Source organism: Plectrocnemia conspersa, unplaced genomic scaffold (genome assembly GCF_051122295.1).
Source record: "Plectrocnemia conspersa isolate PC_06_02 unplaced genomic scaffold, ASM5112229v1 ptg000003l, whole genome shotgun sequence".
In the NCBI taxonomy this organism is placed as follows: Eukaryota; Metazoa; Arthropoda; class Insecta; order Trichoptera; family Polycentropodidae; genus Plectrocnemia; species Plectrocnemia conspersa.
The window spans coordinates 23080289-23097982 of NW_028277167.1; the positions used below are offsets into that span (position 1 = coordinate 23080289).

Here is a 17694-nt window from a genome sequence, read left to right on the forward strand (position 1 = left end):
TACTTTACTTTACCCAATTTAATCATACTTTTTTTTATGTTTTTAATCATTTAAAAAAGATTTTGAATATTATTTTTCATTTATATTATATTATTTTATGAAATTCTTACTTTGCATGATGCTTAAATTTTTAATATATCATGGTAACTTTTAACCGCTTTTTCAACTTTGTTCATTAATGAATTATTAAAAAATAAATAAAACTAACCGAGTTCAACGGACAAACTTTAAAGCCAAATGAATGCAAAATTGCGACTAATAAGCAGCAGTTAATTAAACTTTATCATGCGATACTTTAATCATTTTCGTTTTAAACATATCGTGAAAATGAAAACCGATCAATCCATGTAGCGTATCAACGCTAATTACCATGACAGTTTTTCATGCGATTTTTTTGCTCGGACACGACACTAACGTAATTATACGTGTACGTGCCAAGGGGAGGTAAAAAATTTCGTGCACTGGGCGAAAAGGAAATGTCTAGGATCGCTGTTTAAGTATCTAACATGTATAAACATTCCTGAAATTCGTTTATACGAATTTTTGGCAAGATTACGCCAGTCATTAAGCTGCAAGTAGCGAAAGAGAACATCAAATCGTAGCAATGGATACTATTACACGGAGAGCTGTAATAAATTTTCTAATTAAGAATTGTGTTAAAAAGATAACAATGGCAAAAAATAAATTTTATTTATTTTACTGTGATATCTTATTAGTGACACTTAACTAAAACATAAATAAAAATCAGAAAGAATCAAAGTCGTAAACTTAAGAATATTTTTATTAGCATGTTATTATATATATAATTAAATAATTCTGAATTAATCTATAACATTATGGTTTTGTGGCAATATAGCAATGGTTTATTGTGCTTTGTGTAACTTATTTTGCGATGTTTTCATCTCAAAATAAATGATAAAGTTTTGACGGATTTTAATAATAATATGGTGCAATTTTTATGCGTATAATTTAATTTAAAAAAATAATTTTAACATTTTTATTTAATTTAAAATTTGTATTTAATATAATAATATAATTTCGACCAGAATAATAAATGCATATTTTTTATTTATTATAAATTAACTTCCTTCGTATTTTGAAAAATATGACAAAACTGTATGATTATTAGCATTTACATTTAAAACTTGTTTAAATCAACCGGCGAATCAATCTTTACAAAATATGTAATAATATAATCATTTTTAAGAAACTTATGTTTACATTGCAAATTTTTTATTGACTGTTGAAACAAAATGTTTGCGTCATACCTAGAGTCTGTCATAAAATGTTTAAAGTCAAACAATGTTTTCGGATCTTTTTGTACTACCAGCCCTGAACGCAACTGTGAATTGAGCGAATTAAAACAAATGGAAAACTAGTTGTCTGCAAAATTGCACTATTTAAAAATTGCCGTAAAAATTAATTTTAACGAGAATTCGCAAAAAATCTTTACATTTTTCAATCTTGGACACACCCACGAAATGTGTCAACGCGCTCAAATATAATCGGTTTTAATATGCACTCTGGCGATTGATAACCAAAGAGTAGAAAAACAATAGTATTATGTGCAATATAGAATGTATCGCTTAGCGAGCTTACTTTCCAAACAAAGAGTAGTATGCATATGTTTATTTAATATATACTTTTTTCTTCATATTTTAATGCCAATCGAAATAAGGCGGTATATGCTAAGAACGCCAATCATTTTTAGTAAATTTAGATGATTTTATAGATATATATCAAATAATATTTCTGATTTTTTTTTGTGTGAACCATTATTTATTATAAGAACATAATTAAATCCAGTTTATACAAATAAATACACGAAAAGTATAAAAAAAAATATTTCATAAATTAAAAAAAATAAAAAACATGAACACCCGCGTCCTAGCGGCATTCATGTCGTCGTTCGTTAGCGGACACCGGCGTCCTTGCGGCATTCAAACGGTTAACGGGCATTATTAATGAACATAATACTAAAAGTACCTAAAATTACAATCTAGTATTTTTAGTGTCGAAAATTTGTCCGTATAGGGGAATATACCATGGAACTAACTAGTTTCTAGCTCCCCCCTAAGGTTAACTTTTCTCCAAACAACAAAGTTGCCCACTTTATAAGTGTATGTACAAACTTCGCGTAAAATTATTCATACGTTGACACGGTCGCCATTAATCCCACCTTTGTGGCGGGCATTAAGCGCACGGGAGGGCTTTCACGTCAAACGTTGCGCGCCGTTATTAGCCGTGTACGAAATTGACGGGTTACGTGTTAACGTAACAAATAAAGCCCCTTCGACACGCGCTCGCCAGGGTGGCTTTGGCGAAAAGGTAAAGAAACTGCTAGGCATTTAGAGGAAGAAATGGGCTGAGTAAATATTAGAGGTACGGTCGTTGTTACTCAGTGGAATTGCGCATGACGCGGTTAAGAATTGTTGGTAAAATGAAATTTAAATGACATGGACCAGGATCATTTTAACTATTTTTAGTATTTTTAGTCGTAAAGTACAAATAACGTATACATAGCGTGATCATATATCAAGGATGGTACGAGATTGTTTTAAATAACAGAAAAAAATATTTTTCTGTTATTTAAAACAATATATTTAAAATATATATAAAAAAAAAAATGAACGAGCTTCTTATAAATTACATAAAATAAAATAACGTGCAATTCTAGCGTATTAAGGGTTTGGAAAGCGTTAGCCATTGGCGAGTCAGCTAGTGCGAAAGTCAAGACTCTAACGTTCAGGAAAAGAGGACGCGATAGTGACCCAAAACTGCAATTCAGTAGTTTGAAGAAATGTTAAGCACAAGTTTTAGCAAGATTTCAACGAATCGTATTCCAAAGATCTTAAGAGAATGGCGCTTGGATACAATAATAGATAATAATAAATTCATATATTATATAAAACCTAAAATAATCATTCTTGATTTTTTACCATTTTTAACAGAATTTTATAAAGGCGAAACTATATATTTATAGATAACTTAGAAAGTAGAATCTCGAATAATTTAGAATTATAAAATATGAACATTATGCCGAATGAATTAAAAAGTATATGTATATACATACATATTATATTTTTTTAATATATTTACATACAACAAATTACAATGTTTTAAAAATACTTTTTAAAGTCCTTGAATTTCGCTTTTTTCGCTATGGTATATCACCAATCTTTAGACCGGTCCGGAAAATTATCGCCCGCAATTCACCGCCAGCAATTTACCACAGCTTGAATTGATCGTATAGACAATTTATTATATGTATATTAAGAAAAACCTGGTCAACTATAATGTAAAGTCATATCCAGGATTATTTTTTTATTTTATTATGGACATTTATAAATAATTAAAAATATATTTAACTATGGACCAGTTAAAATTATTTTTTGAGTAGTTTATTTTGAACTAATTTTATATAATAAAATGGTAATTTTAGCTTGTGTTATACAACTTTTATAATGATTTAAACGACGGTTTAAATTCATTTGACTTATATCATTTCAAAACATAAAATAAGAGCATATTTGTAAAAACATTTTATGCCTTTTTATTAAAAGATTTTTTTAATCTACCAGCATATTTGGTAATAATGTTAACAATTAAAATATATAATTGTGAATTTAGCGCTAATTTAGCTTTGTTTTGTTGCACATGTGTCTATATAAATACAATAGCAGTTAGAGTCTCTAGCATGGTAGCAAAGCTTAAATAAAAAAGAGAGTGAAAAAATAACAGAACATATGCAAACTAGATTTTTTAGCTAGGTTTTAGAGTCTAGGGATATTTATCGCGTGCAAATCATCGCCAGAAATTTACCACCAGCAAATAATCGCTAGCAGTTTACCGCCGCATCAATTGATCCTATAAACAATTTATAGCCTACAAATGATTGCGAGCATATTCAACCATCTAGAAGCAATGAGATGGATTTATAGATACTAGCTTCTTCATTTGTTGATTTTTGGCGTAGCAAGTCTGAAAAAATACATTAATGCTACACCAAAAATCAATCAGTAAATATGCGACTATGTATAAACAATATAAATATGCTCGCAATGATTCGTAGGCTATAAATTGTTTATGCTATCAATTGACGCGGCGTAAAAACTGCTAGTAAATAAGTGCTAGAAGTAAATTTCTGGCGGTGAAATGCAAGCGATGAATTTTCCTAGAATCCTTTAGAATAAACTTAGCAAAAAATTCTAGTTTTCATATGTGTGGCTGATCTGACATTTTTTCTTTGACACTCTCTCTTATTAACTAAGCTTTGCTATCGTGTTAGAGACTCTAAATGTTATTGTATTTATATAACAACATACGAAAAAAAACAAAGTGAAATAAAAGCTTTATAGGTATAAATTAACAATTAAATTTAAGAACTTTAGTAACAGATATAATAATGGATTGAAAAAAATCTTTATATCAAAAGGCATGAAATGTTTTAAAAAGGTATAAGCCAAATTAATTTTAACCATCGTTTAAATCATTACAAAAATTCTATAACACAAGTTAAAATGATATTTGAATTATCTAAAATTTGTGTAAAAATGATTATTTAAAATATAATGCTTTGACTATTAAAATGACCTGTTAGAAACACGAGTATGGATCTTTAGAGTGCTATCCTGACAATAAAAAATATTTATATATGAACTTTCAAACCAATAGATGCCTAAGGATGTAAAGCATATATATATATAAAATAATCCCTTTAAATAAATTTCACCGGAACATATCTCGATTGATTTATCGAGAGGGCCCGCTATTCTATTTCACGCTGTACGTTTGGAATATTGCTGCACTAAGCCGATTACGTTTTATTCGTAATAACGCTGTGTAGAAAGCGGGGAAAATTTTCAAAATTCCAGATACCAAGCAGAGGGGGTCCGTAATTGCAGTCGTGGAAAATTGCACTGAGGATTAACGTCGTTTGGTGCATTACATTCGTTTCGCCGCATTGCCACAATTTACTTGCGGCGAAAATGCAAAACACTCCCCGGCCACCGGCGGATGATTAATGACTGTCGTTTTGTTTGTATTGTGTTATATGTATATACATATACATACATTGTATTTTTGTACTTTAAAAAGAATTGGAACCTTCTAAGGTATAAATCCGGGCACGCTCGGTGCTCGTTTACGAACGCGTAATTTTATTTAATTGTGCTTAAATTATTTACGTTGACGGGGCGGGCGCGATACAAGGCCTGCTTTTATTTTTAAACGTATAATTGCAGGTTACGTTTCGACGTAGACGTATGATGGTCATTATGGGTGACTTATTTTTTTGGCTGGTGAAAATATAAATGTAAGTCGAGCCATAAATAATAGCAATTTTTTGTATTGTTTACTAATGAGCTTCAAGAAATTTTAATATATTTTTTTATATATTTATTTTCTACTGCTCAGAGATTTTGACAGAAACATGGTTTAGCATGTGTTTCAAAGATACATGTTTATAGGAAAATAAACAACCACCGCTCTGAACATATTAAACCGAAAATTATGAGTAGAATAAAAATAACAAGTAAAAAATAAATTCAGTACATAATTACAAATACAAATACAAATTAGATAAACAAACAATCCTATTGATTTTTAAAAGAGTTAAATTATCTAAATTACGATAAATATGATAATGAAGGCTCAAAAATTATAAATAAATTTAAAAAGTAAGACCTATGTTACATATTATACAGAAATTCACATTGTTATCTTTACTTCACAAATTAAACGGTTATAAATTTTGCGTGCATTATTTTTTAAAGTATTAAATAAAAAAATCTAAAGTAATAAAAATAGCGCTTAAGTAAAATATCAAGCTAGAATTTTAATAAAAAGTAAGAAAAAAAATGCAAAACTTATTTATCATGAGTTAAAGCTTTTTAATGTCATTTAAATGTCACTAGCTTATATATCTTAAGAAATACATATTGCTATATAGCGGTTTTTTAATGTAGGCAGTCCAATTTCAAAAGTATACATTGTGTGGATGGTATATTGAAAAACAAATATCTATATACAAATTGAAAAAAAATCGACATAATATTACAACGCTTTATCAAATATCCCCAGTTTACGAGCCGTCTGCATTGTGCACGTAAAAAATGAAAAGGATCCACAAAGGCAAACCGCAAAGTCTTAGGATTATTGTTATTTTCGTGCTAAAGAAATTGAAGCAGTGAGCAAGCACAAAAAAATAGATCCACCGTGAGAATTTCTTTCTTTTCTTATGTTACACTTTTGCTCAAACTTTTCCCCTGGGGCGGGTTTCAATATGAAAACGAGAGAAAAGCCCTTAACGCGAAAAACGGATGGACGGGTGAAGGGCGGGTGTTCGTCACGAAGGTCGTTTTTCATGCGTGTATTTGTGTATTCACATTGAAAACCAATACGTGTTATTTGTCGAGAAAATTGACAAAAAACAATACCTCATTTATATATGTATCTCGGGGGGAATGGTATGATGGTCACTGGGAGAGGATTGTCGCTGCTGTGACATATTTATTTTGCAACCGTATTTATAATGTGAAATATATAAAAATTCATCATTTTTATTTATAAAGCCTACACAATAAAAATAAATAACGTGTCATAAACTTCTGCGTGGATAAAACGTGACAGTTTTTCACACATAATATAATGTAAAATAATGAGAATTGTTCTGATAAAAAAATATAATGACACAATTTATTGTGACGTTAACTTGTAAATAATTTATATAGAAATTTATAATGTCCAACAAAAATGGCTTAATATATAATATACAGACTTAACCATTTAATTGTTTATATTTGGTTATCTCAAAATAAATGTGTTTTTTTTTTAAGTTAAATTTTAAAGTCCATTGATGTAAGTGCACTTTTGTACTCAACATCCAAAAAAAATGGGCTTTAAAATTTACGATGATATCTTATAATGTGAACAGTTTTTTTTACAAAATTGCATATTATTTGAATTTTCAAAAAAATATCGAAGCTAAAATCACTAAAATCATTTGTAAATAAGTAGGTGATTCATTAGATATCCCTTAATGCAAAAATAATTTAATAAAATAAAATGGAAAATTACTATATCACCAATAGAGACCGGAAAAGATGTCGATGATGTCCTGACTGCATAAATAGAAAAAAATTCTGCTGATCCATCAGCTGACCAAGAAACTAAACCATTTTGATTAAAAAGAACATAGACACGTTGAGAAAATTGTGGAGGCTGACAAGTCGGCGCGAAGAAGAAAAAACAAGTCGGTACGTATCCGAATATCTCAAGAGTTTCTGAATCTTAAAGCTGAATCACAATGTGAAAAGGGAGCTATTGAAATACTTTAAATTGGGAGGTAAAATAATATTATACTTTTATTTAGAATGATATTTTGAAGCAATAAAAAAACATTTAAAAATGTTTTATTGTTAAATTTAAGAAAAAAATGCATTTCAGAATAACCTAATATAACTTATTTTAGAGTAGTCCTTAAAATATGTTTGTAATCTGGCAATGGTATATTTTTCACACCAGAAGTTTATAGATTAAAATTTTATTTTTATAGTTAGCACACTTTTTCTATTAAATATTGATCTAAAGGCAGCAATGGTGGCAAGCCCTTTAAAGCTAAGTTGCAAAATATGTTCCTTAAATTTAAGCTTAGAGTTCAGGTGTAAGCATAGGTATTTAACGCTTGTTTTCCATAAAAAGTGGAACATGTAAAATAATTAAGTTATATTAAATTTTACAGTAGCAAATAAACATAATAATAATATTCAAAGCTCTGCCTTTCATTAAAATGGAATGGATTTTATATTTAAGATATTTTTCAAATGGCTTAACTTGCCATTAAAAAAGACATTTAATATGTGAAAATAACTATAGCTATATAGTTTTAAATTTAAATTATATATACGTTAAAATACAAAATATCATATTTACATGTTTTTTCTATTATTTCAATCAGTATTCATAGAATTAAATTTTATTTACTAATAATAAAGATACATGTGTTAATAATTTATTATTTAAATAAACGACCTTGCTCTTTAGAAAGCATAAAAAAATAGCTATGTCAAATTATTAACAAATTTCTGTTAATATTTAAAGATTTACGGTTTTGGTCCCTTAATTTTATAATTAAACAATATCATAAATTGAAAAAATAGATAATAAATAACAGTGTAGAAAAAAAACGCTGTGGGCCTATTTATATATTTATTATGGCAAAAATTGATAATACTTACGGTTATACTGATGTGACGGCAGCGTAGAACAGAACTTTTACTGGCGGACCGCAACGGGAAGACGATGACCGGCGGTGCTTCGTCTGCCGTTCACCACATCATCATATATATAATTCAACCTGGAACTAAACAGTATATTATTAAATAAAATACTACTGCAGTGTCATAATCTCTTCCAAAATACATATATCGCGGATTATAATAAATATAAAATTGATCGTGAAAAATAAATAAGCTTTTTAAGATGCTAAAGTAAAAAATCACAGTTTTAAATATTATACATAATATTGTTCTTATATGTATTATACATAATTTTTAAACTTATCATATATACATATATATTTTTGATAAATAGCTGTGTATATTTTAAAATGATTTGCACCGCTTGCGCATATTATACGTTAATCAAAGTGGCGCACGATCGCAAACAACGATATTGCTATTGAATTTGCTTATCACAACACGGTGTACGAAAACAAAAATTGCCGTGTGTTGTTGTTATGATGAATGAATTTGTGTAACCAATGTTCCCGGCAACGTGTATGAAATTGAACCGAGTTGTTAATATCCAACATGATACCTGGGGTCACATTTGATATAGTAGGTTAAACTCGAGTGATTAGCGGAATCCGAACATTAAAACGGGATATCGGAAAACATATTTTTCTTGCTTTAGGACATGTTTGTGAATTTTGTATAAAAAAATAATATACAAATTGTGCGATAATTTGAATTGTTTTAATACTACTTTTTTAAGCTTCTCTATAAAAAAATTTAAAAAGTGTAAAACTATATTTTTTACAGTGCAAAAAACATGTGGCAAAATCGGTCCACTAGATAAATGCTTGAACGACGCCATTAACTTAGATTTCGATGCCCTCGGGAACTAACCCAATGGACACAATATTTATATTGCAAATATATGAAATAACACGACAAAATAAAAATGTTTCTAAAATAGTTGCGACTTTATATATAAATATATGCATAAATGGCAAAAATGCAAAATGTTTAAAATAACTTTCTAAATTTTTTGAAGTGAATGAACTAATTTATGTAAATAGATACACATTAAAGATCTAACTATTACCTTAATTAACATAGTTCACAAAGGCCATCCTTACATCTACTTCTTAAAAGTTCACAAGGAATCTGCAATAAATGAAGAGCAATCATCAGCTTAAATTTACGATGCATATAAAAATCACTATTCCCCAAAATCGCTATTCACTAAAACAGAGCGTTAACATAAAAAATACGATTTTACTACAAAAACATAAAGTACACAATTCTTCGGAAAAGAAACGATTTTGATGCCATGTTTGGACTTGGTAGCTCTCTTGTTTTACTAAACTCTAAGTTATTCAAAATGAAAAGATTAAAATAATATGTAACACACTTTTTTATACTAACCCAATTTAAAATTTAAAATAAATTTATAAAAGCGATAATTAAATTACAATAATAAATACACATACTGAAAATTACAATGAAAATATACGCGTAACCATATTACCCGTAATCTCAAGAACTAACAAAATTTGTAACTACGAATTGGCTTAGATAAATTAATCTGTGTATTGATAACTTCCGGCTTAAAGTAGAGTACATAGTTATACATAGTTTTAAGCGTAATGATTTAAAAACCTAATTAATGCTTTTTATTATTTTATTTTGTACTTATTCCGTAATTTATCGTATGCTTTTATGATAATACTTATTTCCCTAACAAGAAAATTGTTATAAAACAGCAACACGTATTTAATTAAAATGTGTATACATTAATGTAAATATTTTTTAATAAATATTTATATAAAAACAAGATCATTGACTGGTAGAAATAACCAGTTTGATATTTATTGCATTAAAAATATTGCGTACACAAAAACTTCACACAGCGAAAATTTTAAATAAAGATAATTGTTTGATTGTCAAATATATTCTACTTTTAAATCCAACTGCTTAATATTTTTTTTTTCTATTTTCAAATAAAATGATATATATTTAGAAAATATAAGTATAGTATGATTGTAAAATATTTTAAATAAAAATCATATTAACATTTGTTTATAAATACAGACATTATTTTTATATATATATTTACGTATTCTTAAATATTTATATATATATACCGATCTGATTTGATCCATGCTGTAACACAAACGTACAACCTTGCTCCAGCGGTCGTGAGCGGTGTTCGCAAGGAATAATACAGTATGTAATCTGCTCTTAATACTGTTCTATTACAATAAGTAAAAATGGCACGTTTCATACTATATGTATATGTAGTTTGTTTTATTTTTAAATCTATATCGTTATAAGAATTATTGTTTGTTATAAGAACAAATGAATGTAAAACGATTGTTGATATGGTGATTTTAACAACAATTTAATTTTTCTGTTAGTTCAGTACACTATACACAACGATAAATAAAATCTAATTCAGTGTCTAGTTCGATTATAATAACAATGCAAAATAAATAACATTAGTGTGATGTACAAAAGCTTATTATATGGTACTTCTTGTTTGTAATAGTGTTTTCCATTTGTTTGAAATGTCATTTATAGATAAAATGTTAAGCATTAGACTCTTTGATATTTTACCCACAGCTTCCGCATCACGCACTGCCTCTTGTTAATAGGACTATTTAAATATTATTCTTGCTTCAAAGTATAATATAATAGAGTTTTTGCCACCCAGTTTGCTTTACATTCTATCATAATAATAATGCGTTTTTGTGTTGTTATTTCAAACAAAACCAGTGAAAGACAATTAGCGACGTCAGTCATGTCAACGCTTTTCCGCCATCAATCAAATCGAAGGAAAATTGGTGCCAGTGTAAAATACAACGGCAGGTAACGGGTCCATTTCCCGCCGACATCTGGCTATTAACTTTTCAACGAACGAGCTTTAGAATAAGCTTTTATTTGCGACGGCAGAAAGAGTGGTGAAAATTTACGAGTTTCGCGTTAAACTTTGCGAATAACTCACGCCCGAGCCGTAATAATATAATAATAACAATGCGAACTATGCCGCCGCGGTGATTAATTGTTTCGTTCGGTTCATTTTGCTCGGTCGTTAATTACTCGTATAAAATCGTCGAACAAAACATCGTGCGATGAATAATCGCCGTTGAACAATCGACGGATCGTAGATTGGCAGTAGTGTAATAAATTGAGGGATAGTTAATCATTTTCGCCGTAATCCTGGTTGACACTGGTTGTAATATTTAGGCACACATATAGAGCTTTCCAATAATGGAATACTGAGTATCAATATTCCGGTACATTGCCAAACTTTGTAAATATTTAATAACACAATAACTAAACCGTGTAAAAAATAATAAGTCTGTACTTTTAGACCGCGTTAAATTAAATCGTTATATATATATATATTTATTGAGAGAAAATTAGTGTTATTGGTACGTATAGTATGTGCAATATTTATTATATATAAAAAATAATATATTTTTAATATTTAACAAACTAATTTGTTTTAACACTTAAGTGTTTATTTTATCAACTAGATAAGCTTTTAATTCGATGTTAATTTTTTTCTTGTTTGTTTCAGGTGAAGCAGTGTTGATAAAATAAAGTGGTTGTGCTATTATTGATATTAATAAATGACCCTAATCAATAATAATTAAAATATAATAATAATAAATTAAATGAAGGCTGTGAAATATGTCAGTTACATCGGTACTAATTACGAAACAAGACAATAATTAGTTAATATATTGTTTGTGTGTCTTTGTTTATTGTGTGATGTCGAAGAGCAATTGAGACATCGACATCGGTGATATATAATCGCGGTATGATGTCAAAGTTGTCGGATTGCTGTTTGTTATGGTGCTGTCTACTGGTGTTGCTGGCTGCCAGTGGTGTAGTCGCCGACGAGCAACCTTGTCGACACAGTGAGTTTTACTGCGACACAGGACAATGTGTTGCTTTGGACAAGTTTTGCAACGGAGAGGACGATTGCGGCGACAAGAGCGACGAGCCTAAATACTGCACACGTGAGTCTTATTTTGCTTATTTATCTACCACTACCATATCAATAACTGATAAGTTCAAGTTTATTCCCACTAGCGCTTCGTTATTATCGTATCAGAATAAATTTTCAGTAGTAAATATATATTTTTACTAGTGAAAATCAGGCGCGTACGGTGTGACACTTTCCCTTTCGCTCGCTCGCGTGTTAAATGACAAGAGTGAGTGAGAGAAAAGGGCGTGCGTTCCGCACGCCTTATTGAAAATTAGCTCTTACTATTTTTTTTACGAAAATGCACTTGCCCCACTTTTAAAATCAACGGTCTATAGTAATTGGCGTGCCATTTTGTTTTGCCTCACAATAAATTAAGTTAATATAATGGGTCAATAATATATTTTTTTAGAATGCACAATAGGTGCATCTACATGTAAATATTATTTTAGTTACAATTTATTGATTATTATTTTAGCGATACTAGAACGCGTATATCGTATCATGTCTCTCTGAATTGTCTCTCCATTTTCGTAAACTGGCTGGTTCAAAGATTTTAGAAAAACGGAGAGTCTCAATTTTTCAGTTAACTACTGAATATTTTTGTATCGGATCCAAATATAGAAATTTAAGTTGTGATCGACTGCCAAAGTCTTTATTTTAAAGAATTTTATTTTAAAATTTCTTCAAAAAAGAGAATTTTGACTTTTAATCCTTTTGTATAAGCCAATAGCCACATTTAAATAGTTTATTTGCAAAAATTGGAGCAAGATAATGATTTATTTATATTTGCTGAAGAACAGCGTATTTTAACGTAACTTTGCACATGTTTTTGTGCTGCTTTTTTATTGCTATGTTTATGTTATATAACTTTGTCGTTAGATAAATTAAAATTAAAGTTAAAATGGAAACATAACATTTTTTGTTATTAAATAAATGCGTTAAATGTATCTGGGTAGTGGTTTTTTTTATTTTGTTTGTTGAATTGAACGGAAGCTTTTAGCAAGTTGACGCTATTTTTTTTTTGTTATTACGTAAAGTGCACAATGCAATTAAAAGGTTCTACGAATACGATTGAATTAGCATGTCAGTTATTTTTTTGTCGAATGTTTTTGAAACTTTTATAAAATATTATTTATCTCGCCAACAGCGGTTAAAAAATATTTCATCTGGCTTGAAGCTTGAATCTTTTAAATATAGAACGTTACTCATGTCTAAGAATTTAATAGTGTAATCTGTTCGGGTCCACGTAGCAAGCTCATATTTTTATTTATAAAAATGAGCTGATTTTAAAAACTAGTCCCAGCTGTAAAGTAACATCTAGTAATAGCCTTATTTATTGATAAGGTATTATTTAATTATAATAAAATGCCAGTTTAAGAGCCATTTATTAGCCCACTCACATTTAAATTATCTATATAATATGGAGATAAATTAAATGTTTATTTGTAAATTATTTACGTAGATATACAGCACATCTTTGAATAGTTTTGTATTATGAAACATATCATAAAATTAAATAAAATATATTTTTTTTGCATTAATTTAAGTAAGCTTATTATAAATATATATTTACATATAAGGTAATACATAAATCCAATTTACAGTGAACCGAATTAATAAGGCTTCTAATTACCATAAAATAATAATAAATTTTATCACAGATTCATAACGCTCACCTAAGAGATAGCAACATAATTTTAATACACGTTTTATAATTTCAATATAAAATTAAAATTAAATTCCTCCCTTGCTCGTTATGTATTACATAGGGAGATTTTTCTACACTCGAATTTTCATGCTATATATTAATCTAATATTAATATAGCGCGCGGCAAAATATAAAGCATATAAAAATATAATATAATATTAAAGAATTAATTATAAACTTCCCGTAGGGTGAGCAAGAAAAAATTGCTCCCAATGAAAAATGAAAAAAAAGCATTAAGCCAAGATTCTTTTCTACCCCAGAGCTGCTATAACGACACCATCAATAATTACCATACACCGGCGATGCTTTCGGAAAACGTGGAAAATTATTCCTCATCAAAATTTTCATTATAATGTCTGTCATTAGGTTCTCTCTCGTCCTTATGAAATATGACTCCGGTTTTCCGGATATTCCTTGCGAATCCTTGCCAACCTGAAAAGTCACCTCGTTAAATATTTGCTCCTTCTCTGTCGCGTCAGGATTTTAATAACCGGTGTGAGATACGTGAGAATATACTGCGGCAATGTATAGATAAGATGGAATTTATCGACATTTTGTAATGCTTCTGTGAAAGCCCTTTGATCATATGTCTTTCGAAAACATATGAGTATAGTGTTTTTTTCAGTATTTTTACAAAAAATAATTATCTTTTGTCATGTGTGCTTCGCGGCATGAATAATTCATTCGAAATTACTAAAGTGTATTCAAGTAGGTGACATCCTAAATTTCGTGATGAATATTTCATGGAAAAAGTAGATGGATAACATAAAATTTCACTTTGCGCTCCCAAGTCCAAGTCTAGATTATGTTCGTTGAAAACCTGAAAGGGTATAGCGACAGATAAAGGAGAATGAAATAAAATCTTATTTAAAGAAAAATAATGAAATAAATTCTAGTGCTTTATACACAATAGAAAAGAGTTTTATTTTGTACAGGCTGACCTAAAACACCGACCCATTTTTAAATTATATCTTAGAAATCAGAACTTAACGTAAAAATATTGCAAAAAATTTTATACTTAGTATACTTTTGTAATGTAATTTTGAGGAATAAATAATAATTTATTTATTACTGATTTAATACGCATAGTAACTGTCTAAAAATTACCACAACAAAAAAGGTTACTAAAGAAAACACAAAAACATAAAATTTCCGCATGGAAATTCACTATATCTTTGAAGAGTATACGTTCTACAAAAATTAAAAATATTGTACAGTACATTTGTATTAAACTAGGAATCACAATTAGCCTGATAAAATCAGATAAGAAAATAATTGCAAAAAAATATATTTTTTTCATGATTTATATACACATATGTGTGTGTATATATATATCTATATGGAGAAGAGAAAAGCAGCATTACATAATAAATTATTTACATTACACTTACTTTAACGTGAATTTTCAATAGTCGAACATTCGCTTTGAACAACGTTTACGCTTTCGACCGTTCCCACGATGCATTTCCTTTGTGCTCTGCTCCCGGAACACACATTCCGTTATAGTACGTCCGCACATTCCGATCAAAAGAAGACTTCTCCTTCTTCGAACATGGATTAATTTAGTTTGATTGAACCGAGCGCCGTTTTCCCGTACCAATAAGGCGAAAGGGATAGAGAGAGAGAGAGACCCTCGAGAGTCCTCGTTACGGCCATTCTGCGAAGGTTTCCACGTAGACGCCGAGGCCGTTAACGTTAACGTAACGTTGGCCGTAGGAGGCTATTGTAGCCCAGACGGTGAAATATTTGGACACCTGGCTGGCTAGCGAAAAATGCACGTAGCCGCCATTATTGTTTTTATCGCCTATTTCGTACACAGTCAATTCGCCTTTACGCCGGCGTCAATAGGCGAATTTAATACTGATGGAAGCCGTAAACGTTGCGTAAATACCGAACATGGTTGTTCACGATCCGAACATAAAAGGAAGTGGAAATTGAAAAAAGAACAGAAAAGTTTAGATCTTTTAATCTTTTAGAGCATCGGTGATTGTAAACGTCGTTGGGATGAGATTTAAAAATCTTCTAGCATAGTCATCATCTTTGAGACTACTTCACAATGCTATCTAGAATTTGATATATCAATAGACACTAATTGTGTATTCAAATTGAATGTGTAGGGTTTTATTTGCTATTTAGTACGAAGTTGATCTGATTTTGTGTTGAAAATCGTACCTATTATATATAATAGTTAGAATTTCCTCAATAATATATCAAAATTTTATACGTTTTCTTGCAATTTTAACTCTCCTATATCTCCTACAATAATCTGTAATATATTGATAATATTATTTAATTCGCCATTTTGTGTGAGATATAGGATCAGATTAGTTTTTGTCAATATGGTCAGTATGTAATTTATTTTATTTTTAATCACTCCGATTCTAAGACTTTGTTCACACATTGTCACTAATATAATATTCTTAAGACAGTTTTAGATAATCATTGATCTTCACAAACATTTTCAGGTGTCTTTAAATCGAGCGTGGAAATTAAAAAAAAAATATTAATAAAATATTTTTTTTAAATAAATTACTTGATATTTAATTGAAATATATTTTCATGGCACTAGGATTTAGTTAAAAATTCATGTTTTAATATTTTTTTTTGTCATTGTCATATTTATTATTATCAAAAATATTTTTATAAATACTCTTTATTCTTAATTAAAATATCTACAATGTTACCATAAAAAGAAAAAAATATTTTGCGTATGTAGAATAACAATAAATTATTGTGTGTTAATTTATTTCAAATAATACAAGCTAAATTAGTGAAAATGAATCGTAACATAATTAATTTTCCAAAAATAGGTTAAATAATAAAAGGACATTAAAATTAAAATAGTAAATTAACCTAATTTTTTAAAAACTTAGTGTGGTAACATATTTTTATGTTTTCAATGAAAAAATTAGTTATTTTAAATTAATTTCAATATATTTTTAAACATCTTTAAAATATTTTTGGATAATTTAAAACTATAAAAATATTGCTAAATATTTTTGTAGTAAGAATTCACTTAAACTTTTCTCTTCAATTGATTTAAATAAATCTAAGAAATTTGATATTTATACATTTAGATTATTATAAATACATATGTTACAATTTAATGTATTAATTTAAAATAATTTTGCTGTGTTTTTCTAATTTTTTTTTAACAAAATAATAATTTATAGTTGTTCTAAAGATCGTTTGACATATTTTTTGTACGGGTTAGAATTAAACATGCATATATTTGGATTAATGTAAAGAATAAACACAGATTTATATATTAATTTAAAAAAAATGGTATATTAATTGAGTGTTTTTCTAATTTTTTTAATAAATTATGAGTCATTAGTTATTTTAAGATCATTTTACGTATTTTCTAGGTTCAGAATTATAAATACAGTAATTTTTAGACCCGCGTTTATATTGTATTTGAACACACAAGATTTCGCTTTCAGTGTAATGCTACTACTGATTTTTAAATATTGAAATATTTACTATTTATTTCCTGCATATTTTTTTTATGAAACATGCATTATTAAACTACAATTTTAATGAATTATAATTAAGCATGCCATTCGAATAAAGTGTTTAACGCCTAAGCATGTATTATTAACAAACAGTTAAACACGCGAATCGTTGCATGCGCATATTAAATGACCTTTTAAATTATTATATACACATTAAGCTCTCATGTGTTTTATATTTGCATTTTTCCAACATTCGCCCAGAAAAGCTCTGCCTTATAAATAAATAATTTTATACGGGATATATGTGAA

General features: G+C 28.6%; 1 protein-coding gene across 1 annotated transcript in view; it reads left to right on the forward strand.

The window, feature by feature from the left end:
- The window catches only part of LOC148237000 (uncharacterized), a 495914-nt gene that overhangs the window by 216850 nt on the left and 261370 nt on the right, over nt 1-17694 (forward strand). The window contains exon 2 of the mRNA XM_088183465.1: nt 11809-12253. Coding sequence (XP_088039591.1) covers nt 12052-12253 — 202 coding nt within the window. The 5' untranslated portion in view covers nt 11809-12051. The remainder of the gene's footprint in view (nt 1-11808; nt 12254-17694) is intronic.